The sequence below is a fragment of the Erpetoichthys calabaricus genome, chromosome 11 (assembly GCF_900747795.2).
Source record: "Erpetoichthys calabaricus chromosome 11, fErpCal1.3, whole genome shotgun sequence".
NCBI lineage: Eukaryota > Metazoa > Chordata > Cladistia > Polypteriformes > Polypteridae > Erpetoichthys > Erpetoichthys calabaricus.
In genome coordinates, this window is record NC_041404.2 from 134,709,823 (window position 1) to 134,735,293 (window position 25,471).

At 54.5% G+C, this 25,471-nt stretch overlaps 2 protein-coding genes across 3 annotated transcripts; both read right to left on the bottom strand.

Annotated features, from left to right (window-relative positions):
* Positions 1-137: 137 nt before the first annotated feature.
* mcrip2 (MAPK regulated corepressor interacting protein 2) lies at positions 138-6,671 on the bottom strand. Its single transcript, XM_028813946.2, has 5 exons — positions 6,403-6,671; positions 6,233-6,305; positions 4,903-5,030; positions 4,063-4,164; positions 138-1,014 (listed from the first exon to the last, which is right to left on the bottom strand). Exons 1-5 carry the CDS (start codon positions 6,485-6,487, stop codon positions 956-958), a joined length of 447 nt encoding a protein of 148 aa, XP_028669779.1. The 5' UTR covers positions 6,488-6,671; the 3' UTR covers positions 138-955.
* Positions 6,672-10,256: 3,585 nt separating this feature from the next.
* Positions 10,257-21,496, bottom strand: LOC114660926 (cilia- and flagella-associated protein 70-like). 2 transcript variants are annotated; one of them, XM_028813942.2, is made up of 26 exons: positions 21,313-21,494; positions 20,699-20,882; positions 20,260-20,358; positions 19,764-19,849; positions 19,286-19,462; positions 18,947-19,126; positions 18,317-18,411; positions 18,121-18,220; positions 17,540-17,674; positions 16,926-17,063; positions 16,522-16,602; positions 16,300-16,391; positions 15,351-15,411; positions 14,901-15,095; positions 14,402-14,533; positions 14,180-14,305; positions 13,698-13,831; positions 13,309-13,424; positions 12,770-12,988; positions 12,497-12,654; positions 12,154-12,306; positions 11,888-12,049; positions 11,712-11,801; positions 11,338-11,439; positions 11,049-11,096; positions 10,257-10,633 (listed from the first exon to the last, which is right to left on the bottom strand). In XM_028813942.2, the coding sequence occupies exons 1-26, from the start codon at positions 21,385-21,387 to the stop codon at positions 10,550-10,552; spliced, it is 3,222 nt and encodes a 1,073-aa protein (XP_028669775.2). In that variant the 5' UTR covers positions 21,388-21,494; the 3' UTR covers positions 10,257-10,549. The 2 variants fall into 2 exon arrangements, with proteins under 2 accessions (XP_028669775.2, XP_051789492.1); XM_051933532.1 differs by lacking the exons at positions 11,712-11,801; positions 11,888-12,049 and having other exon boundaries at positions 21,313-21,496.
* Positions 21,497-25,471: the final 3,975 nt, after the last annotated feature.

The window sequence follows — 25,471 nt, forward strand, 5'->3', positions numbered from 1 at the left end:
TGGTGGCATCTTCTGCAAACCGCAGGGTTGGGATGCCCTGCTCTAATGCCATGCAGCAGGCTCTTGGACCCTGGGCAAGCCCTCATGCTGGTTTTGCGAACATGTCACACATGCAAGTCAAGGACACCACAGACGGGACGATTGAAAAATTCATTTCTGCAAAAAATCTACAAACCAACTTGGTACAAAAATGTGCTCGTCGTTCTCGGCTGACATCCCCTGAAGGGCTGGCACCGCACCACCCAAGCCCAGCTGCCCCCCCCTGTGCAGGACGCATGGCTTTGACATTTTCAGGAAGCTTTAATGATGAGCACGGGACAATCCTAGCAAGGACTGGCAGAATCTGCCTTTTTTGTGATAAAGGCACTTGAGTCTTCCGTGATGCCCGCTTGGCACCTGCCCCTCAGCTTATTTGGGCCTGTACTGGAACAAGATTGGCGAGGGCTCCCAGAGCTGGTTGAGCTTTAATGTCACAGGTGCCCATCTGTCTGGAGGGAAGGCCGGGGCTATGCCATCATCACCCGGAACCTAAACTGGAGACGCGCCCGACGCCCAGTTGGCTGCTCGCCTTTTCAATCAGTTTTTTTTGCGCATCCCATAATGTGGCACAATGGCAGCTTTTCTAAGAGGGGCAGCAGGTTAAATTGCCACCCACTAGCATAGCAGCTTTGGGCCCAACTGTGACAGGTGGCACCTCCTCATCCTCTGCCCCCTTCACAGGTGCCCGGCTTTGGCAGGTTTAGCTCAGATTTTCAGAAGATGTCAGCCCAGAAGGTCTTCTCGTCGTATAAAAGAGATCATCACTACTGCAGTTTGGCCACTTCCACCGTCAACGTGAAGGTCAACAAGAAGCCAAAAACTGGCAGAGCTCGGCAGTCAGTGGCAGGATGCCCGTCCGGGAGGCGTCGGCCCAAATTCCTCTCGAAGAAAAGCGCAGCAGTCCGCCTCACGGAGGTCACAATATGGCCAGGACCCTCTGTGCCCAGAACTCCTCCAGGTCGATGGGGACAAAGTCTGAAAAGGAAGAGGACAGACAGGTGAGGGATGGCATCTGGACATTCACTTCAGGCTCGTAGCTGAACGCTGTCTGGATGTGATGGACAAAGGACAAAACACAAGTGGGCACTGGACGTGTAACCAGGGGGGACTCTGACACCTGCCATCCATCTGTTCTGACTCTTGTGGTATATCAGCTTTCAGGTGCCCAATCTCCTTGGGGTTAGGAGCCTGCCAACAAAAAGCATGGCATGGAAGCTCCTCTCCATAGGGTCCTGGAGCTCTATGCCAAGCCAAACTCTGTCTGTGCCAGTAACCGAGAAGCAGCAGCCGCCATTCCTTCAAGAAACTCTTGCGCCAGAGAGGGCACAGCAAGCGGCCAAAGCACATTCCACACCGCTGCATGGCCTTGGACCCCATCCTTGGTGACTTGGGTTGGCAGGCCTGTTTATCTGTGCCAAGATGGTGCCCTGGCTCCTGGACCTGCAGTGACCCCCTTCTATAATCCTTGCATTATTTAACACAAGTGTTACTGCGCTAGACGCCAAGGGGCTTTGGACCGCCACCTCCTACCGAGAATGGAAAGGGGAGCCTTCCCAGAATATCATATTAATGCCCGCGACTGCCAAAGGCAAACCTTACCAAGAATTACAAAATCAATCGATTGATCGCTCAAGTCCTCTTCTCACCTCCACACCCCCCTTCCTCCATTGATTTGGGGTCCCTGGGTGGGCAGAAGTTACGATTTTCCTACACTGCTGTCACTTGTGCTTTACCAGCTTCAAGGTTGAACACTTTGAGTCTGCCATGTTAGGGGACAAAAGAAGTGCCCACTGTCCAAGATGGTAGCAGACCTATGCCCAGACCACCCCAGGAGCCCCTCATATCAGGTGTGCAGGGACCCTTTAGCACATTTAAACTTCAAGTACCTGAGGTGGCCATCCAAGTGGCCTCAACTGCCCAGGAGCCGCCAGTGAAAGCGCTAAAGACACACAGTGCTGGCCCATGCCAGGCGCCCTCTGGCCACAGTCGGCTCCTACTGGGGGACACAACGGGCGACACTCGCTCACCTCGCCTGCTCCGCTGAACCATATAAGTGCTGCACTCTGAGCTTTGCGGCTTGGCCCCCCCGAACAAGATCATGTAGTCCGCCATGGGCCATTCACCTCAGCACATTGGCACACCCAGTGCTTCAGCCAGCGCCAGCAGGAGGGCAGCAAAGACCTGGGCTTGGTGGCGACGACAGTAAACTGGTGCTGCGCTGTCACCACATGGGCATGGATGTGAACTTTGATGTCTGTCACTACAGCATGAGGTCACTGGAGGGGTATGTGGCGCAAAAGGACAAAGGTCCAAGTCTTCAGAGGCCTGGTGGTGCCGGCTTGTGAGACGTGGACGCTGCCCAGTGACCTGTGCCGAGGACTGGACTCCATGTGGTGCGATTACCTGAAGGCCATCAGCTGGCTGGACCAGGACAAGGGGGTGCCCATGTCACACCTGGCCGTGGCACTGGACCATGTGTATGCCTGGAGGTTGCCAACCAGGATCCCGAGCTGTTGTGTGGTGTGTGTGCGCCAATGCGCCATACCCATGCCTGCTACCCAACCTGACAACCTGCCCTACCGTCGCCTCAGTAACAGGACAGCAGCTGGTAACGCGGCCCTAAAGACCCTTCTGATCCGAAACAGAAGTCAAAGGTCCATCAAGTCATGGAGGGCCTGGCGCCCCAAAGTCCCTCAAAACAGTCAACGCCATGCCACTGGGCAGTGCGATGAGGAGCCCTGGACCCCTCTGTCCCCTGAAGATGGCTTGACACCTCACAATGACCATTCAGGTGGCAAAGCCGATTCTTATTGGTCACCGGTGGGTTCAACCCCACACCTCTGGAAACTGGGGTCTTCCTGGTGGTCCAAGTGCTGCTCAAATTACACTTTTAATGTAGAAGTGACTGTCGGTAAGATCGGCCATCTCCCAGTACCGTACCCTGGCATCACTGATGTCCTTTCACACTCCGCTCAACGGACGAGTACAACTCCCCAAAAACCGAGCAGGTGGGCGAGTGAACAACCATAAGACCCTTCAGCCCCCCGAGGCAGGACGTTTGTTAAAGTTGGCCCTGGACTTCACAGAATTTACCCGTGAACAGGCCACTGAGTGGCACTGCCCATTTGCTGAGGCCTTTGATGGCCCCCCAGCAGTTGTCCAGTAGACCAACCAGTAGGACTGAGTGAAGACCTGAACTGAAAGGCCTTCTCCGCTAACACTTCGGAGACTCGGGGGTCCATTTCAGGTGAGTCACCTCTCCGCCATCATCATGATCTCCACTCCAGTCAGCACAAGCTGCACCTTCTCTTGGAGCCCTCGGGACTGGACCCTCACCAATCGGACCCCCAATCTTCTCATCAACGCCAGTGACCGGCCCGGTCTGGGAGACGCAGCGACGTTTCAACGAGGGAATCGGTTTGTCACAAGACGACTGAGAGGAGCCTGCCATCCAGGGTGACCCGAGGAAGACCACAGCAGGGACGGAGATGAACAAAGTCGAGATCGGAGCACACGGTGGCGATGGACATCTAGGAGCTCCAAAGAAAGAGCAGCGTCCTGCGAGTCACCAAAGCCAGCAGTGCCAGGTGGTCAGCCCAATCTCGTTTACGGGAGCCCCTCGCCTGACCTTCAGAGGGGCTGTGCGTTCAGATCAGCGTTTAACACGTCTGGACGACATTTACACGCACTGCGCCACCACACAAACCTCCTCCGTCTGCCTTCATTGGCCCACAATTCCTCACTTCAACTGTGATGAGAACGCGGGTCTCAGTTCTACGTGGCACTGGTTTGTCCCACCCCTCCAGTTCAAGTGTCTGTATGGTGACAAAAGGACAATCGCCAGCTGACAGTAAGGGTGTAAAGCCATTAGGCTGGCATGATAAAGCAAAGCTACCGTGTGCCCACAAGGTGGCACTCCTCTGACTGCAGGCAGCAGAGATCACTGGGTGGCACTTGTATTAAACGCATTCTACCCAGCGTGCCGGAGTGGACGAGAGTGTGAACAAGCAAACCACGACTTACTCTTCAATACAGGATTGGGACACTTCTCGGAATACTGCACTGGGCCATCTCCGTTCTCAGGCCTGGGGGGCTCCTTCAGCTGCTGCTCCACCTCCTGCCAGGCTACAAACAGACAAGAGGGTCGACTTGTAAATGGAAAAACTACAAGGTGGTTACAAAGAAACAACCCCATCATCATCATCATCATCGGCCTTCATACAGGTTTGCAGAGTGTGGCCTGCTGGGCTGGCTTCACCCTCACCTACCTGTTGTGCCCAAAGCAATCAAATGAACAACGTGCAAGACGTCCGCTCCATAACTTTGAGGTGTCCTGGGATAAAACACTCAACATGTGACACTAATGCTGCAATGACGGCCTGCAACGCCCGCTCCGTTAAAGTGGGTGCAGGCAAATGGATTAGGCCATGGTGGGCAGGGAAAGAAACTGCTTGTGGGATACAAGACCAGCTGGGACCGACAACAAATGGCCTGGCACTTATGTCAACTTGTGTGTGCAGGACAGTCACCCACTCACCTGGGCGTGACACATTCAGACTCGGGATTCACAAGGGACAATAACTCATCCAAACCGAGTCACTCTTAGTGCGGCCCAGGCTGTGCCCGTGTGAAGGCATATGGCCGTCTGCCCTGATTTACTTCTTGCTTGCCTTGTGCCCGTTGCCATTAAGATGGGCATCAGCTCTCTGGGACCGTCAAGGGGATAAGCCGACGAGTGCCTGTTATGGCTTTCTGTGTCCCCGAGCACATCTGGGAATGTTACAAAGTAAGGATCGTCCGAGTGCCCGTAGCGTAATTGAATGCCATGCAAGTAGATTGTGGTCAGCGGCGACCCAGGCCTACCTTCATATATGAACCGGACATTCTCCTCGTGTGCTGCGCTGTAATCCTCTTGCGGAGAATCCGCCTGGATGGGTGCTGTCCGGAAGCGTTTACCATTTAACCGGTTAAAGACGAGCTTTGGTGTGGGGCTGCGGAGAGAAAAACACAGAGCACAAAATGGGAAAGTGGAACCTTTAAGGTGAAAGCATCGAAAGAGGACAGCAAAGCCTGGCAATACTCGGCTACTAAACTCCGAGGCCTGGTGGCCGTCACTCTGGGTGTGAAAGCGCACTTTGATGGATGGCACCACACGCCGTGCAGCACTGGGAACCAACAATTGAGCCCATTTGATTTGAGCCATCAGTGTTCACACATTTCTGTTTTAAACCTCGGCTGGTGCCTGGAAATGCCCTCCCTGTCAGAAGAGACCCAACTCCGCCGGGCCCTCCACCTGATCCTGGGGTGCTGCAGACCGGCGGCGGGCCCTGCGACCACCACTTCACCTCAGGCAGGGATTAACAAAGAACATCCAGTCAGACACCAAGGGCTCTGCCAAGCGGGTGCTGCCACAGGCCGGCCTGGTCACACGAACCTCTCGGCCCGCACGTCCTCCTTTCTGGCGAATATCACGCTATGGCTCCGGAGCAAGAAAACCTTGGGAATGACCTGGAGTGTGCTAAAGCGGAGCTTATCCTGCTCGAAGCCAAAACGCGTTAATGCCTCCTTCGGTCCTGTCAGGCGGGCGTCTCGCCTTCGAACTTTTCATACAACTTTGAATTGGAAATGACGGCCGGGAATAAAGAAAAGGTAACCGGTGTAGCTTTGAACTCAATGCCCGGACGGAGCGAGCGGTGCAGACAATCAGGACGAGCCGCCCTGCCCCGCATGGACGACTTGACAGACGGCCAGACACACAAACACAAGCCGTGGACGCCGAGCGAGCTGGCACAGCCGACCTACCCGATCCCTCCAAGGGCTCTGCTTTCTTTAAAGGTCGACACTTCGGCGTGGGGCGACCTGCGTGGTCAGCGGCGGGCGGACTGAAGGGTCGCCAACACGGGTTACAGCGAGCGAGCGGGCGGGCGTGAGGGCGAGTGGCGCGCGCGGGAGGCTGCCGCCCGCGAGTCTCCCTGCCTGCCTGCCTTGTGTCTCCCGCGCGCGCGCAGCGCCACGAGTCAGCAGCCCTCGGCGTCTCCGGCCGGCGCGCTGTAGGTAACCTTGTCCTCGCGCAAGGTCACCCGCTGGGCTCTTCGGCGGTGGCTTGGGACAGGCCCGTGCACGAGCAAAGCGCGTTCTCGGCTTGGCAACAGGCTCGGCCACAGAGCAGCTCCTTCACAGAAGAGTCACTTACTTGGAGGGCGACCACGCCGCCGGCTTCGGCTTCTGCTCGCCGACTTTCGTGTCGATCTGCTGCTGCGTGGGACCTGTTGGGAGATGGAGAGGAGCGGACGCGTTACGAAGCCCCTCGCAGGGTACGGCTCGCCCCTCCTACCCTCCCCGTGTCGCCTTCTCCTTCCTTACCTGTCCTCCTCTGTGTGACAAGTTTACTGGGACCCTTGGTGATCGTGTACATCATGTGCGGGACTCTTAAACGCGCAGGCAGCATTTGCTTACATGCCCCGGCGTGCGCTTCACCAAGTCGGCCGGTGGGCTCGTTGTCAGCGGCTGTCCCGTCCACCTGTCCGAGCGATGCCGTCCGGCCAGCGCCACATGACCCGCTGTCCCCGGCCGTCTTCACACTTATCCGAATGTCAAGCCGTGTCCCCGAGACGCCCCGCCCACCGTTGCGTCAGCACACGCCCCTCGACGCCTTAAAGGGACCGCGAGGCGCACGCATAAGGGATGACCTTTCACCTGCAGTCCGGAGGCCGGGTGGGCGCCGGCTGGGTGAGTGGCGGGTGGTCGTGCGGCGCTCAGATGGGGCGACTTTTTATTTTTTAAAAAAAGGGCAAACTTCGCCTTTAAACGCTCCGCTCGTGCCCCGCCGGTTTGCATCGTGAGTCAGCATTTATGGGACGGCAAAGCCTGAGGAGGAACATCGGGGCGGGTAGGGGGGGCACCGCGGAGGTCAGGGGGGCAAGTTCCACGGACCAGGGTTCAAATGCCAGGCTGAGTAGTTTTGCTGCCATTTACTGAAATGTTGGGGTCCCTTGGGGAGGTTAAAAACTGTCCCCAGATTAGTAAGTAGCCCTCCAGGGTGGGCTGGTGCCCAATGCCAATACAATTTGAGAGGTGGGTGAGTGGAGATGCAATACCCGTACCATTCAGACAACGTTTAGAACAGTAACCAAAGTGATTTTTAATAATGTCAAAACCATTAAATGGCACGTTTGTGCCTCAGCAGTGACAGGGCATCAACGGGCACAGTGTGCAGTTCTGGTCAGCTTATTAGGAACCAGAGGGTGTGCCCCAAAGTGGCAGGCCTCATGGGGACCGGGTGACTGTTCTGAAGACAGCCAGGTGTTCTGCCAGCTGTGAAATACTTGGAACCAGAGGGCAGGTGTGTGCCCTGTTTGATGAGGTCACAGGTGTAGGACTTGGCGCTAGAGTGGTCTCCACTCGAGGGGTGGGCTGACGGCCTTTATAAACCAGACTGCCTGTGGTGACAGAGGGTGATGCGATGGACGGAGTGGGACTGGAGTTGCGATGCTGAAAGATGGCGACCCTCCTTCACGTCATTCCCGTTGGCACTGCCCAGTTTCTCTTGAGAACACCTTGTGGCGACTATGGGGGCGGTCACCCAAGGTAAAGACCACGTTCATGGCAGAGGGTGTCAGGTGACAGACATCTGCTCATATAGTTATTTATGTAGCGCCAGCCTTTCGCCGCGCCATGCCTTACTGCTTTAAATGTTAAACACTGTGCCAGTTCTGGTAACATCACTAGTGCACACTCATGCTGCAGTCTCCTTACAGACTGGCAGGGAGCTACAGTGCGCTGCCAGGCATGCACGGGGCATTAGGCCAGTGTGGCAGCTTATTCACCAAATGAGACTGTGCTGTCGTGTGGTGTACTGTACTGGGAAGGGTTAAAGTTGGTGGCCCCCTGAAGCAGCACCGTCAAGGGGGACGAGTGACAGAAAGAAGAGGAAGGGACGGCGCCAGGACATCTGTGACTCCTCTTATACCTTTGGTGGCTCTGGGCCTCGGCTGCGGCTCTTCCTCCTCATCTTCCCTGGCAGCGACTCATCAGGGCCACCTGGTGGATTGCCCAGACACCCGATGCCCACGACAGGTGGGGCACAGGTCGGTTAGAAGTACTGTAGCCCAAAGGCTGCCTGCCCCAGGCTACTCGATGCTGGCTTTACCCTTTGTGTCACTTGTTCCTCACATCTGGCTGAAGGCTGTCATCAAAGTGCCCTTGGCGTGGTCAGCATGCAAGACACTCAATGGGTGACGCTCTGCCAGGTGCCTTCACTTCATAACTGACGCCAGCCAGAAAAATACGAAGAAAGTCCTTGTGAGGCTGTTTATAAGTCAAAGGCTCGGTGACAGCGGCACGGCGTCTCCAGCGGGAAGGCCCTGACTTGGCACAGGAGGGCACGCTGTTGCGTAAGACTCATTCCAAGCGTCCTTGGCAGCAGGGGCTCTCCTCGTCCTGTGACTGCATGCGCTGTGCTCCTCTGTGCTTTTGGGTGCTGTGGTGCGTCACACATTGGTGACACCCGATCTCGTGCTTCGGGCGATTAGGAAATGGTGACCTTTGTCTGTTTGATCAGCTTGGTGGTCCTCTTGGCCCGCACGGACTTTGTTTTGCTTCGTTTGGCTTTCACCCGAGGCCATACAGGTCTGCGGCTCAAATCGATACATCTGTCTTCCCTGGGACGTCCGTGCCACCTCTGGTGGCGTCTCTGGGGGTCCGCTTGCCATGCCCCCCTCTGCACACAGCTCTCCTGGGCACTCCTGCTGCTTGGGCCGAGCTCTGCCACTCTCCCTGTTTTCTGTGTGTTTGATGTTGTAAGCTGGCAGAGCGCCTTCTAGTGGCGCATGGCACTAATGGAGCTGTAAAATACTTTGACTGATGCCAATTACATGGGATGATAAGTGGAGAGGACGACTCGTGTGCCCCACATGACTGGCTGTCACCTCGCTCTCCACCCGGGCCACTCAAGCATGAGACTGGGGTTCACATGGAAGCCCCCTGCCTGGTTTAGTGGACGATGGTGCAGCCCGGTGGTGCCACAAGCGGTCCTTCACACGGAGGTCGTCACTCTGGCTGGCTGTGCCCGCGGAGGTGGGTTCATGACTGTGCCACCTTGTCCTCGTCCTGATGCGCTTGGCTCCTTCATTTGCCGCCTTTTTCTTTCTTTTTCTTCCGTGTCTCTCTCTCTTTCTCTCTCAGTTTTTTATCCTTCTTTGTCGTTTTCTGCCCGCTGTTGCTGGTGAAGCTTGAGGTGACCACAGACCAGCCTTGGTTTGATTCCCCCCAGCATGTCCTGGTGGTCAGCGGCTCGTCCTGCCAGAACTGCCCGAGTCGTCGTCTCTTTGGGAGTCTTGCAGGTCGGACGCGTCTCCCTGTGCACGGCCGTCAGTCGGGTGACATCGGGCACAGACAGGACGCGTCACTCACAAGATGGTAGAGCAAGTGAGAAGAAAATTCAGAGTAACGACAAGGCCAGCATGTCCACCTCCCACCCAAGACCCTCTGCAATGTCCCCCCATAATGCCAAGCTCCTCAGCTGAGATGCGGACCAAGGACTGACCTGCTGTCACTGCACCTTCTGGGTGGTCCACCTCAGAGTCACCTCACCAGCATCACTTTTAACCACACGGCGGTTTATATGGCGCCTTTCAGGGCGGCTGTGAGCGCCACGTGTTACTACTAAGCCAGTTCTGCTTAGGGGGGGCCCCGCGGTGGCTTTGGGACCCTTATTGACTCCTTCGCCCAGTGCCTGGCCGTCTCCCTCCCCTGCCAGTCAATACGGAGGCTCCTTCGGGTGAGCCCATGCCCGCTTAGCTCCGGCGTGCTTCCATGACTCCCTGCTGTGGCCGTGGTCTCTCCTCCTTGTCCTCTTCTCGTCACCTCTGCTCTCCTCAAGGCCCCTGTCTAGTAGGGGGCACTGCAGGGATCAAGCCACCATTTGACGTCAGACGTCACCCTCGGCCGTAGGTCTGGATGTTCTAGAAGCCGCCCTCCGTTTGGACATCAGGACCCGAGGGAGACCCCTAGACAGGAGGACGAGGAGATAGTGGGACGTGGCCTGGCATTGTTGAATTGAGAGCAATGCCAGCTAAATGCCAGTCAGGTGAATGGACTCCACAGACATGTCTGCTGCCACCCCCACTTTTGGCCCCCCCCCCCCCACCAGCTTGACCCTCCATGGTAAGAGCAGCTCGCTGACCCCGACACGTTTAAATGGATCAGACAGCAGCAGGCCAGTGGAAAGGCGCTTTATTTAGGAGAGCGCAAGGTGCTGCCATGACCAGACCACCACTGGGCCACTTGCAGCTCCACAGTAACGCCATTCTTTGGGGGCTTCTCTGACTGTCAAAGTCCAATCTGCGGCCACCAGGAAGCTCGAGTTGGGGATTTTGGTGCGACGAGATCACCTGGACGTCTTGGTGGTGGCCAGCGGTCTTCTAACGGTGGTCTGCTTGTCCGCAGTTTACATGCACAGAGCGGTCAGTGCCTCGGCCCGCCAGCCTGCCTGCTTGTCCTCTCTGGGTCCTCACTCAAATGCTGGGTTACCGAAGCCCACCTGGCGCTGCAACTGGCGGATTTCCCGAAGAAGGTCTTCATTCTGAAGATTTAACTGGGGAAACAATAGAGAGGATGGATTATGACGAGAAGACCCCCTGTGCCCTCGCTGATGTGGGCAGGAGGACCCACCAGAAAGGCCAGCGTGACCGAGCCCCCCGGGCAGATGGGCTTTAGAGTAGAGCTAAACCAGAGGTCACCACACAGATGACCACCTCTGACCACTGGCACCACACACATGCTGATGGCAAATCAATTATGGAAAACCAAAAAGGATCAACTGCTGGAAGGGCCACAAACTGCTATGAGCGTCCAGGTGGTCTGCGCTGGTCAGCAGGACATGAGCCCCCTCAGCTGGCCTCTGCAAGAGCAGCCCCAGTGGTCTCTGGCAACCCGCTGTAAGATGGAGGTCAGTGTTTGATACCCAGCAGAAGAGGCATGAAGAAGGGGACGTGAAGCCCTCTACCAACCTTGATGGCAAACTTGAAGGCCTGCTCCGCTTCCATCCTCCTGTTAGTCTGAAAGGAAATGTCAGAGAAAGAAGTCGTCAGTCCTCGGGGGGCACACCAGTCAAACCCAGTGTGCCCCCCCCCCCCAGAGGTGCAGGCTTCTCTACCCCTCGCATTAATCAGCAAACTCCCCTCATTGCCCCCCCGAGTCTCCTGCTCCCTTAGCCAGGAGGCGATGTTAGCGGGCATCAAGTGAGAGGCTGACCACCAGAGGGCACCAAACCACCAGAGGGTACCCGTCCAGCCTCACCTGCAGGCACACGAGGCTCAGGTAGCCCCACACCTCCGGGTTCCTGTTGTTGAGGATGTTGGCCTCGGAGAGGGCATCCTCTGCCTCGCTCAACTCCTGGAGCTGAAACCACAAGAAGACGGGCATGAAGACGGGCAGCAGGCCTGCGGGTGATATTAATGATCTCATGCTGTAGAGCGCCTTTGCGTAAGTGTGATTGGCTCAGATTGAGACAGACAGGCGTACAGGGAGAGACACACTCCTGCCAGGCCCAGGTGCCATCCTTCGAGGGCACCGCACGGCCTGGATGAGCCTCAGGGTCTGCCCTGAATGTCTGCGATAAACAGAAAAACAAAAAGCAGCCGAGACACAAAAGTCATCCAGCAGGACGCTACCCGGTAGCAGGAAATGCCAAGGCCGAGCCAGGTGAGGCAGGTGGGCGACCTCTTGCAGGCCCTCAGGTACGTCTGCTTGGCCTGGTGGTACTGAAAGACAAAGAGGCAGCGTTAGAGGGCACAGCAGAGGGCACGGAGGTGGGCAGCCCATGGTAAGACCCGCACACATGTCTCACCTGCTTCTCCATCAGGTAGATTGAGCCGAGATGAAGAGAAACGGCGTGAAGCTCCGAGGTGTCTGCCACCAAGTCCAGCGTTCGCTCGTAGCACTGCCTGGCATCACTGAAACTGCCATTCAGGTACTGCAGGTGCCCATTGAGGGCCCATGCATCAGGGTTCTAGGCAAAAATACACAGGCCAATGTCGGGGGGGGCATGAATTGGCCAGGATGAGGGCGGATGCCCATCTCTGATGTGACTGTCCCTCAGTGTGACCCGCTTACCTCATGGCTGGCACGCAGCGCCTCCTGCAGGCTGTTCTTTGCTTTGGCAAACTCTCGAATGTGGAGCTGCAGACGGGCAAGGGTCACGTGGTACAGGCAGCTCGGTCCGCCGTCTGGAAAGAGCAGTTCCTGTGCCAGGGCTCGCTGGGCAAACTTACAAAGAAGACAAAAAAAAGATCCATTAAAGGGACGCCCTGTGGCCAAAGACCCTCTGTACGGGCAGTCAAATGCCCAGAGAGTGACCAAACCACAAAGCGGGAGCCCAAATAATGGCGTGGGGTGAGCGCCCTAAAGCTACCCTGGTCAGTGTGCCTACTGTACCAGTGCCAGGTGTGCCACTCACCTGCAGGGCATTGACCTGCAGCAGGAAGTGTGCAGCCTCCATGAAGATGGTGGTGCCACGGCCCTCACAGTTCTGGTCCCCTGCGGCCACCACCGCATTCATGTCCTCCGACAGCTGGGTGTCCTCCGTGGGCACGGCGTCGACCTTTTGGTGTGGCTCTGTGAAGGGGAACAAAGCGAGGAGGGCATCACGATGGGTGACGTCTGTAACGGTCTTGAACCCGTGGCCGATCAGCAACTCCCCAAGGTGGCATGAGCGCATTCTAATCCTCACCATTGTCCTGCATGTCTGCTGGCGCGGCTTGCACCTCCAGCCCATTGGGCACTGGCGTCTCTGCTATGATCGGGTTTTCTTCAGTGGCTTCCGGCTCGGTTGGCAATGCCCTGCCCGATGGTGCCCTTGCATCTCCCGACTTTCCCTTCAGCTGCTTATTTGCCTCCAGGAAAGCCATTTCTGCCTGAATTGGGTTGCCTTGAGCCTCGTAAAAGAGCCCTGAAATGATCAAGAAGCGGGCAGGCCTCGTTTATAGCGCCTTTCACCACAAAGCCACCCAGTCAGAAAAGCAAAGGACAGGACAGCCAAGAAACAAACAAGCAAAGGAAAACTGCCTCGGGCAACAACCACTATGCCCATCGGGGGGCGCTGCATCACTGAGCCCAGAGCTCGACCTCCTCCGCCATCTCCTTGATGGCACGCGTTATTAACTGCATGATAAATGCCAGGGAATCGAGAACGGACATGTGACCAGTGCCCCAAGGGAGGCATGAAGCTCACCCAGCGGTCGGCCACCACTCGGCATCCCTTTACAGTACCTAATATGGTCCAGGCCAGTGTTCCGGTGGCATCCACACAAGTGGCATTCTCAAAGAAAGTGTGGGCATCTTCAAAGCGCCCTGCCATCTCTGCCATGACCCCACAAAGCAACAGGCTGGAAAAAAAGAAAGAAATGAATGAGGCCTGTGAGTTGAGGGCAGGAAGACCAAACGCGAGCTCTTGACACAGTGTGGGCACCCGTGGAGTGGCAGGGGGTACCCAGGCCTGTGGCAGCACCAGGTACTCCTCCACACCTAGGGCCCCATCCACACCTGTCACCCTGTCCAAAACAAACCCCGCAAGTGCCCCCCTGGTCCAAAAGGCTCAGAAAGGCGGATGTGGCCACAATGTCTTTGCCCACCTGCTGGGCAGCCTGCAATCTACTCACCTGGGCACGTGTTTCTGGTCAATGGCCAGCGCATGTTGGAAGCACTCTTCAGCCTTGGTGACATCTGAGATGAGGAGGCAGAAGGAGCCATAGTCGAACCAATGTGACGGGTCACTGCGGTCCAAGGCAATTCTCTGAAAGTGAAAGGGATGGCATTGAGGAGTGGACACCATGTGCATTGTTAAGACAGCAGGGCATCTGAGTGGGCAAGGCTATTGAAGAAGACATACATGTCACCAGAAGGCCATGCCAGCTCAATGTGCTGTGAGCTCTCAAGACACAAGTAAAAGGTGGCAGCTCAACCTCGGGCACGCAGCATGGCATCCTGGAGTGAGATCACAAGGGGCACAACATCTGTCCATCCATCACGTAGACCCCCCCCGAACTCAGATCACCAAGAGTCCCAGCCTCCTGATGGCATGCCAGTCTATCTCACAGTCTCACTCACCTCCATCATGGCGCCATACAGGGCTGGCACTCACCTCCTGGTAGTACATGGATGCCAAGTCATAGTCCGCGTTGATCTCCGCCTCTCTGGCAAAGTGTCTGAGCTGGCTGCAGTCCTTCAGGGCGCGCGCCTCCCCGTTCGGGACGTTCACCTGAAGGGTCTAGAAGGAGCAGACACGGTTACTGGGGGGTCTCCTCTGCTGCCCTCCTGCCCCCCACAAACTGAAGTGCTGGCACTCTTGGTCAGCGAGTCCTACCTGGTTGAGTGAGACGTGCATCTGGTCCACCAAGAAGGTGTAAAGCTGGCTGAGGAAGGCCTGCAGCTGGGCCTGGTCGGAGAAGGTGGACGTCTGCAGCAGCTTCTCCCGCACGACGCGCACCACGGAGTGCTGGACGGACAGACAGACAGAGAGACAGACGTGAGGTCTGACTGACACACTCGCACACTCATACCCACTGAGCGGCGGTCCACCGCCACCTGCTGCGCCCACTCGTCGTCACTCCAGCCCGGGCTTCTGCTGTATGTGAACGCGGGCATCGGCCAGTATGGTGAACGGGGCTTTCTCCATTAGTGGCATTTGTGTAGGAAGAAAGGGTGCATATAGCGCCTTGGCAACTCAAAGTGTGAGGGGCGTGTAGTCCCAGTGCCAAGCTGAACTTGTATGGTGTGATGTCTGCCAGATCGACAGACAGATGGATGGATTGGCACTAAATACCATTCGTGTGCCCCCAGGCGGTCACCTCCAGCTGGCTCACCTTCAGCTGCTCCTTGAACGTGAAGTACTTCCCGGAGTAGTTAAGCTCCCCCAGCAGTTTCCTCTTGCGCTCCTCCTGGGCACTGGGGTCAAGAGCAAGGTCCCCTCGTGCCACCGCCGACCCAAACAGCTCCTGGTACTCCTTCATTACCAAATCCGCCACCCGCACAATCTCCCGGTGATAGTCGCCGACAGCCTGCAGAGGAGAGGCAGCGTGAAAAGTCCCTGGCACGGCTCTCCAGCGCCACCTGTTGGCAATCACGTCGCCAGGTGGCTGCTGATGCAAACCTTCCAAATGTGCCCCAAAAGCCTCACGTGGGAGTGAAATGGCAAGGAGGACCCACGGGCAGCTCTAGGGGCTCAGCCGTGTCCCCACGCCTGACCAGTTTCATGTCTGAGTGGCTTGGACCTCGACGTGGACACCCCCTGAGCGGGTAGACTGCCCTCTCACCTTTTGTGCGCCAGCTGTCCGCAGTGGAAGGGGAGGCCTTGCTGGGATGAGCTCTTTAACTCTGAAAGAAGAAGCCATGGATGACCGTTAGCAGACAGTGGTAAGACCTTGGGCGGTGCGCCAGTCCATCGCCGGGCACACTCATGCCATACTTACAGCTGCCAGACACCCTGAGGTGCGCCTCACACGGGCACAAATGCTCAAGTATGGTCTTCTGCCTGTTCAGCATGAAAAGGCGCTATATAGGACCCCAAGATTAGGGAGAGACCCCCAGAGTCATCACTCGGCAAGTCGCGTCTTAATAAACACCAGGACACACCCGGACCAGAGTGGACTCGGGCCACTGACAGGGGACTCTGGGGGGCACAGCCTGGCAGCAGTGCCATCCTTCTGACTCATTTCAGCTCAGGGGTTTGCCCACACCTCTTACCCACAAACTAAATCATGTGACCCTACAGTTTGGTCACTTGAGCTTGTGCCACAGCAAGTGAGTCCATTACCGCATGCCCACATATGTGTAGTGCCCGTCAGACATCACCTGCCAGCTGAGTCTTTCTTAGGACACCTCAGGATTCCCACCTTGATTAGGAGTCAGCCCGGGTTCAAACACCCACTGTGGACTGATGCCCCCAGCTGGGTGACTTCATGCCCTGTGCCCAGCCTCTGCCTAAACTTCACACAGCGGCCTGTAGGGGACCCTCAGGAATCTTAGCTCAACTTTGGTATCGGCAAGTGCCACCTGGCAGGCCACCACTGGGACGCCCCATGATGTTGTGACCCTTGTTTTGTGAGAATTCCGAATTTCATCAGCCAGCCTTGAATCCATGGCAGGTGAAGAGTCGATGCCAACGCGGCACTTGAGCCGACATCCAAGAAGCAAATTGTGAATTTAAGTGGTCAGCCACTTCGAAATGTGAGATGCCCCAAGAGCTGCCCACAGACCGGGTACCTTCTGGCGAGCTCCTCCGCCGGCCTCTTGGGCACAAGTGCCTTGTCCAGAGTGACCTCCAGCACCACGTAGCTCTTTGCATCCATGTACATCTGAAATGAGAAACGCAGCAGCTGAGAATCATCAGCAGAGGGCAGCACAGGGGGGACGTCACACACAGAATGACTGCGGGACTGAACCCGGGCCTAGGCTTGGCACACAGGGGCTTAATGCATACTGCACCTGTCCTTCCGGGTTCAAGGGCACACTGCCATCCGCCTCCTGCAGGCCATCTGGCTTGTGACTCGCTGATTGTATTGAGCCCTGAAAACAGAAAAGATGAAGACGTCACAGCGGCGACCATCGATCTGCCAGGCTGCTTGAACCCAAGGCAGAGCCCAAAGCCTCCCAGTAAGATGAACAAAGAAAAGAAATGAAACAAAAGGGAAGGGGAGCCAGCCACCCAAAAACTGACCCGACAATGCCCAGGGACCCAAATCTTAATTGGGTGGGAGAGGGTGGGCACACCCCCCTCAGGGGTCAGAGCATGCCCTGTGACCCAGAAATGGAATAAGTGGCCAGTTCAGAGACCTGACTGGGCACACTGCTCACGGATTCTGGACCCTTGTCAAAAGTGCCACGCTCACCCTCTTCACGATGCCCTTGTCCTCCTTCAGGTTCTTTGCCTTGTGGGTTGGCGTGCCAGCGGCCGATGGCTCTCGTCCTCGTCCAGTCTGCCAGTTCTGCTTCTGGTGGTCCTTCAGGTTGCTGCTGCGCCGCTTGGTCTGGGGTGAAGAAGAAGAAGGTCAGGAAGAAGCGGGCACCATTGAAGGTTTAGGGTCGGCAGACTGGCCCACTGACCACCATGTCCGATAGGCCCAGGGGGTTGACAGGATTCATGAAGTGGCCACTGCTTTAAAGCTGAACCCTTGGAAGGACAGGACAGCAAAAACTGCCAAAGGGGGTGTGGACCTGAATGGACCCCCAATGCCTGCCAGGGCTGAGTGCCACCCTGAGGTTCATGCGCCTCCTGGTCCCACTCCACTGTCCCCACTGTGGTCTCAAGTTCTGCTGCCCTGCCCTCTAATCACCCCTTGGTGACCACGGCCCCCCGCTATCTAATGTTCCTAAAGGACTCCTCACTTTGCAGGTCCTCCTCTTCCTCCTCCTCATCCTCCCACCTTTCCTTACTTAATTTCCTCCTTCTCCCATTTGTCCCTGTTTTGCCATCTTTCTCTTTTCTGTCTCTTGTCTTCCTCACCTTGGCGTATAAGTCAGCCTCATTAAACGGGAAGATCCTGTAGGCCCCTCGGATGCTCTTCACCCCCGGGTACAGAAGGGCTGCCATGTCCACAAAGACCATGCCATGGAAGGATATCTGCCCCTCGTCCTCCGCCTGCAGAGAAATGTGACATGTCGCAATGGATGAGGTGACACCCTGACTGCCACTCTTGTAATTCCTCTCGCCTTGTGTCCTTTGACTTCAGTGACTGTCAGAGCTTTGGGTGCCAGTGGGCTCCCTCTGTGGGCACCAGGTGCCAATCCCTGAGCCGTCAGAGTGAACAGCGATGACTTGCCCAGAGTTTTGGACAGTAAAAGCAAAAGCAAAGGCTTGCCTGTGTGTGACAGCAGACGCGGGTGACAAGATTGCCAAAGCCTGTCAGTGAGTGGGGTGACACAGGGCACAGAGAGGCTGGGGCTGCCAGTAGGGGGTCTGCCCCCCCCCCCCGATTACTTTTGTGCGGCTTTGCGTTGTGTCATCATGAAAGGCACTATGTAAAGTCAAAGGGGATGAGGCCCCAGCTCATTGACGATGGGTTGTGCTGCCAGTGCCCCTCTCACCTTGTCTTTGCCAGCCTTTCCGGCCTTTGCTGCATTCGGAGTGGGCATCCTCATGATTTCCAGTGGCCAGTATCTGCACTCCACGATTTGGTTCAACAGCCTGGGGGTAGAAAATGCAGAAGAGCAAGTCGGGCAGGAGAAGACATCGGAGCTGAGGAAGGAGCCGAGCCGACTGGTTGGCATCGGGGCAACTTACCGGCCGACAGCCCCCGAGTCCATAAAGCAGCGCCTCTCGGTGTCCCAGCTCACCCTCTTCCTGGTGCTTTCTGCCTCGGCACGGAACACTCGGTCCTGGAATAACACGCCGTCACGTTAGCAGTGGGCACAGAGTGACCCGCTGGAGCAGAAGGAGGGCATGAGCCCTGAATCTCACCCCAGGATCTTTTGCATGGCAAGTCAAGTAGGCAGAGAGGGTGGGATAGAAGAGGACAGCGGGGTCATGAGGAGAGAGATGGGGGGAGGGGGGACACAGAAGGGGACAGGAAGAGGAGTGACACAGGAAGGGACAATCCAAAAAGCAGCAACCACCTGGCACTCCCTCACAGTCCCGGGAGCCCTGGCTTCACCTGGCACCAACAGCCCACTTACCTGCCAGAGGATGTGCCTTCAATGGTGCTGCCACCCAGTGGCTGCTGGAGGCACTACACCCCTTCATCACACCTCGGTGTCCACATCAGGGGGTCTCCCCTAAATGTCTACCCACTCCTTTCTTGTAATGCCCCTGGGGTATTCCATAAACCTGTTGCCCCGTAAGAGATGACGGGCACCCCAAGGATGGCATCGCTGGCCTTTTATCTCGCCTCCTTTATTTGTATCTGTGACTCACCTCAGGGGACGTCAGGTCTCCAAGTTCTTCAGCTGCTTCAGCCTCCGTGTCAGACTCCAAGATGAAGTGGGACCCTGGCATCAAAACTGATCCCGTCGGCCACTTCTTCAGGCGTGGTACCGGCTCCGGCTCTCCTCCAGGCTTCAGCACTCCACCGGCAAAGAAGAGCAGCTGGTCCCTCTGCAGGAGCAAAATGACAAGAGAGACGTTGGCATCAAGGAGCTCAGACAAGCCAACGAAACAGGAGGCTGCCAGGAGCAGAAGTCACATGGCAGCTAACCCTGGAGTGGCACTGGTCCACCACTGCACGCAAAATGCCAAGGGCCTCCGACGACTTACCTCGGCCGAGCAGGGCATCAGCATGCTAGCACCATAATGAAACTGAGTGCCCGTCAGGCTCCAGGCATCAGGTGCCGAGTACAAACTATGAAGGGCCACCTTAAGGAGGTTGGAGTTGGCCAGCAGTGCCTCGGGGACCAGGGCCTGTGGGACAGACACGGACACCTCGAGCTGGGGCTGTGGAGAGAACACACTGGCGTGAGAGGTTCAGAGCAGGCAAAGGGGGCATCCACCAGCACTGAGGTCTGCAGCCAACAGAACCCTGGGGTGGCAGTCACTGTGAGAGGTGCTATAAAACAATGCCATCTTCAATTTATCAAGCACCTTGTACAAAAAACACAGCTGTACTTGGGCAGACTGGCATTCCTATGGTGTGCCAGCATGAACCTGGTGGGCATCAACACTTTGTGCTGTTGCACCGCATTTCATGTAAGGCTCACCTGGACATGACAGCTGGCACAGACTGAAGGTGGCTCACCTTGCTGTCTCCCTCTGATATGATGCCATCTGCTGCAGTCCCGGGCACTGGATGGATGGTAACGACAGTTGTAAAGGAGACTTGACCTGCAGAGTTCATGAGAGACGTGTCACAGTGTGACCAGTGAATCTGGACAGCAGAACGCGGGTTCAAGGACAAGGCTGACCCTGCCACAGTCAGCTTCTGGGCACCTTCTCCGTTGTGCCCACAGCCCCTGAGCTGGCACACCACTCTCGTCCCTGACAACTTCAGCACGCATATTGATCTTTAACCACACAATTCTGTCCTCTTATCAATTCACTTAAATAAAACTTGTCAGCTTCCCATCTGGTATGCCCCAAGTGCCAGCTGGCACAACACCATGATGACAATGCCCCTCCACTCAATCAGATACACTCCATAAATCCAGCAGTCAGCAACTGGCGAACTTTACAGTGACCTACTGAAGTGAAGTGTAGTCTAAGCCCTCCCCCAACACGGTGCCCCCCTGGCTCACCTTGTAAAAGGGGCAGCAGGTCCACAACGGCCTGGCCCAGTGTCACCATCTTCTCGTCCTTCTGCTTCTTCTCCTTCGGTAAAATTTCAATGAGGGTCACTGTGGGTAAGAAAAAGGGACCATGAGGTTCAGAGCCAGCTGCTCCACACCAAGACACAAAATCGAGCCTGGGTGCAACAATACCCGTCACTGTGCCAACCTGAATGAAGCCTGAAGGTTCAACATGGAAGACAGCATTGTTATACAGTATCTAAATATGTGCAGAAAGACCGCCCAACTACCCTCGGCCCACACGGGGTGACAGGTCGTTCAGCTCATCACCCCAAGGCAGGTCCCCTGTCGTCAGGTGTCTCCGTTCCACAGTGACTGTCACTGAAGGGGACACTTGACCGACATCCTTGGCCTGCGGTCGCCCTGTTGAATGTGCCCACGTGCTTACAGATCACAGGCTTGTGTGCCAGGTCGTCTGTGGTGTTGCTGGTGTCTGTGCAGTCGAAGCTGCAGGTGAAGTTGTACTCGGCACCGGCGTCCGGCGAGCTGTCCACTTTGGGTGAGTCTCCGATCACCGTGCCGTTGAACTCCACTCGGGCGTAGGAAAGAAGGCTGGTGCCCTTTGTCCCTCTCTGAGAAGAAGAAGAAGAAGAAGAAACGCTGATTACAGTGCAGACTGATAATGCCATCCTGCCCTTCAGCACCAGAACCTGGCAAGAAAGACCAGGAAATGAGACCCTCTGGCCACATGGCGGCGCCCTGAATTAACTCCTTCACTCCCAGGCTCGGGGTGAACACCAGGGTCCTTTTCCATTTCGCAACCCCCCTGCCTCCAGCCTGACCTCCTGGTCACTATTGGCCCCGAGCGTTCCGCATGTCACGCTGGCACCTTTGTGGATCAAACGCGACTCTTCTCGATGTCTAAGTTGCCTTCGCGCTTCGGGGTCGTCGGTCTTTCTTTTTCTTTTCATATTTCACAGCCCCTTGAACCCGAGTTCTCACCCACCTAAGAGAAGGCTCTGAATCTGGGGACACGCGGCGACTCGCGAATGGCACACTTACCAAGTGGCGGCCTCGCAGCACCGTCACCTGCACCGGGATGGCGGCCCGCTGCATTTCAGTCAGACACGTATCCATCCTCCCGGAATACGACGGGGGCGTCACGGGGCTCGGGGTTCTGCTGAGTCCGTCGCTGACTGGCGCTCGTGCTCGCGCTCGCTCCGCGTGTTTACAAAGCGCGTCGTGGTTGCCCGGGCGATTCGGGAGCGCGCGCACAGCTAGTCCGGCCTTCCGTGACGTGCGCGCGCTCCCGAATCGCCCGGGCAATTAGCGCTCCCGACGGGCGAGCTGGCGCTTCAGCCGCTGCGCTCCTCATTCGGACAAGAGGGGACAGCGACACAATGGACTTGGACAAAAGGGCGCTCCAGACCCTGAGCATAAACCTTAGGGAGTGTGCATGGCGTTAGGCGCACAGGTGGACATTATCGGGGAGTTGGGGGGACCTTGTTTGCTTTTGCCATTTGCAGTGTTTGCCATGAAGTTCCTATGTGGACTCGGACTGATCCTGTCTGTACCTCACGCCAACCCCCCCACCCCGACCACTTCACCAAAAGTCAGTAAGACCCTGGAAGGGTCGCCGGCGTCTTTGTCTCCATTGGTGGTCTCTTGTAGCCTATCACTCAAAAAAATGAATCATGGTGTAGTTTATTATTAAGTATTTTCGACTTTTTGATTTTATTGAAATATTAAGATTTTCAAAATGTATTTATTCAAACTACTTAAAATCAGCTTAAATGTCTTAATTATAAAAATAATTACATTTAATCAGTTAAAATGCATGTAAACATTTTAAATATGTCTACCAGTGAAACAAGCAAGATTCAATTACTGTAGTTCAAAGGTGTATGAGAGATTGGCTTACATGGACATTTCGGGAAATGGGATCATTACGAAGCGGAGCTGACGTAAGAGTTCTTGCAGCTTTCTAGTGCTACCTTATTGTGACTGGTAAGTTACATCTGCACTTATTAACGTATGGACATGTTATCTTTGTATAACGGTTTTATCAATATATTGATAATCAAATTCAATAAGTAAATATGTCTGCCTTGTCCGCTGTAGCTAGTCAACATTCACAGGCTGCGAGTAATATCAGCCAACTTTAGCAAGTCAGCTTTCTCATTAGCCAGCACTCCATGTATTGGAATTTAAATTAAGTAAAAGAGGGCGATGGGCTTTTTCATCGGCGATGTCACTGGCCATCTTATTTATTCTTTTTGTCGGAACAAAGAATACAACGCAGAGACGACAAATGGAGGAGTGCTGATGGGGTCGGGAGCCCGTGAGGTGAAGCGTCCTGCACTTCATCCTCGATTACGGGAACGGGTTAGTTAACCAGATCAGCAGTTCGCAGACTTTACGAACACGGTGCCCACCTCATAAAAAGTGTTGTGGGGACTGCAAGTGAAGGCCGAGTGGTGTGGGGAGCCACGTGGAGTCGAGCCGCTGAAATACAGAGACGAGGGGCGATCTTAGTCATGTGATCTCAAACACGGGCACTGGGCGCACAGTAAACCACAGCAACACTCCGGGCGGTCAGCGATGTCGTTTCACATTTAAATGATCGTTCAAACCTCCGCTGATTACTGCGCTTTGAAAATCTGACGTGAAATCAAGAAAAGTGAACGTGAGGGACGAGACGTTTGTGTCCGTAGAGCCGTGACGGCGCTTCTAGGAGGACAACATCTCAAGTCTTCTGGCGGCCTCAGTGTTTATGTGCTGCAAATTTTATTGGTGCTTTTCCATATAAAACTTACAGATTTTTTTTCAATTTGTGTACACTGAAAAAGTAGAACATTGATGTTGTTCATTCAACGTAAATGTGCTCTTTCAAGCAACTTAAGATTAGTCATTTAGTGTTGTAGCTTCAAATATTTGGTTTCAGATCTCAATCAAAGTAAAAAAAATTGTTTGTACCAAAGTAAGTTATGGTGGAGGAAATAAACGTGGAAATCCTATTTCAGTTAACTTAATATTTTAGTGTTTTCGTGTGCCGTGTGCGAGGGCCGTTTGTATTTTCTTCTGGTCGAACTTTCCAGCCTGCTGGCTTTCCAACTGCAGAAAAAGAAGAAGAACTTAAAAAACAGATTTAGTATAAAACAAGTGAATTGCAGCCAACACTCTAAACGATTTGCCTCAACTTAAAAATTATGGGATCAATAAGCTAAAAAGAATTCTGTTGGTTCAGATTGAAAATATTAAGTGTGAATCATCACCTTTATTTCTTTTCAGTTTGTGTACTTTTTGAACATTTTCATGACACTAAAGAACAATAAAAGTCTAAAACTAACAGCTGTGATCTTTAGGTCACTACACTCCTGATGTCCTCGTGCGCATGTGGCCTGATGTTTAGTACTAAGTGACGGTAAAACATCACTGGCTTACAATTTAGAGCATTAAACAAAAATATGAGAAGTGTAGCTGAGAAAAAATGTCAATCAATGTCCGATGTTAAGTCACACTGAGGGGGTGCAGACGTCATCATTTGTCACTTTGCTTGGACTGACAGTCAACAATATTTTATATTTTTCAGAAACTGAACCTACTGAAGTCCGTAGAAAATGGACACACGTTTGGTGTTACCTGGTCATAGTAGTAAAAAATCTGTAAAAATGAATACTGTCTTTGTGATTTCATAAGCAAGAACTTCAGACAATTATAAATGTGGTGTCACGTGTGTTACTGTACATACAGTGTGTGTCCAATTAGTAACATTTGTCTTTTATGGACACCTGATTCTGTTGAAAGTTTTTTTCTCCAAACCAAACTGAATACCTCAGTAACCTCTAAGATTTTTTAAGTACGCGAGACACAAAACTTTGATTTATAAAACCAAGAAATTCGATTTCATCAGATAAATAACAACGCTGCTCATTTTGAGGTTCAGAAGAATCAATAATTAAAATCATAATCATAAGACGCCTGATGCTTAGTTTGTACAAAATACCAGAAATCATTTTTGCATTTTAAAAAAGTTATTTTTGTTTTTTTAATGTTTAACTTGAAGGTCTGACTTGTTAACAATCTCACAGCTAATTAGTTTCAGGTTTTCTTTACAGATATATCTAAATGGGGTGGCACGGTGGCACAGTGGGTAGCGCTGCTGCCTCACAGTAGTTAGGAGACCCATCTGGGTTCGCTTCCCATGTCCTCCCACAGTCCATAGACATGCAGGTCAGGTGGATTGGCGATCCTAAATTGTCCCCAATGTGTGCTTGGTGTGTGTCCTGCGGTGGGCTGGCGCCCTGCCCGGGATTGGTTCCTGCCTTGTGCCCTGTGTTGGCTGGGATTGGCTCCAGCAGACCCCCGTGACCCTGTGTTCGGATTCAGCGGGTTGGACAGTCGATGGATGGATGGATGGATGGATGGATGGATATATCTAAATGTGCCGTGTGACTTGTGTAACATGTCCTCATCTACCAGGTGTGATTTGCTACAACATCTGCACTATGGCTGTAAATGCTGCTATCGGGGTGTCCACGCAGATGTATTGTGGATGGAAACACCGCACTGAGATCAAGATGATGAACTTCCACTCCACGCTCGCCCGAGCTAGACACCCAGAAGTTCTTGCCAACTCACAAGTGGACAGGTCAGGGTAAAGCAGATGAGGACATGAAGAAGCCCCCGGAAGGCCGAGATTCATTTCTGTCCAAGCCATCCAAGAGGTGAGACCACAGACACCCTGGGGATGGAAATTAGGGTCAGGGCCGCTCCTTAGACCGAGTTTAAAAAACAAAAGGAATAAGCAGGCAATGATCAAGAAAAAGCCACAGTGTGTCTTAACATACAGAAGATAAGAAGTCCTCAGTGACTGCAGAGGGTGAAAGCGATGGGCAGCACTGTCTGAAGTTGGCCACGTGACTTCATTAACACGTTCATTTCAAATGTTGATGCAAACCTTCATACGAATCACTAATTGTACATCTCGTTGTTGTGTCTTCTCCTCTCCTTCAGGTCAACGTGGAGTTCACGTGTGTAACAAATCGAAATTCATTGGACAACTGGACAGATACACTGATGGAGGCTTTCTGTGCCAAAGGGTGATCTGCAGGTCAGACAGTCCATGCCATGGTGGCACCGGCAGGCACAGGAAGTGTGTCCTTAGGTCGAGTGACAAGCTGCTGACATTCGTTGGACTTCTCTCTCTTTCTCCTCCCAA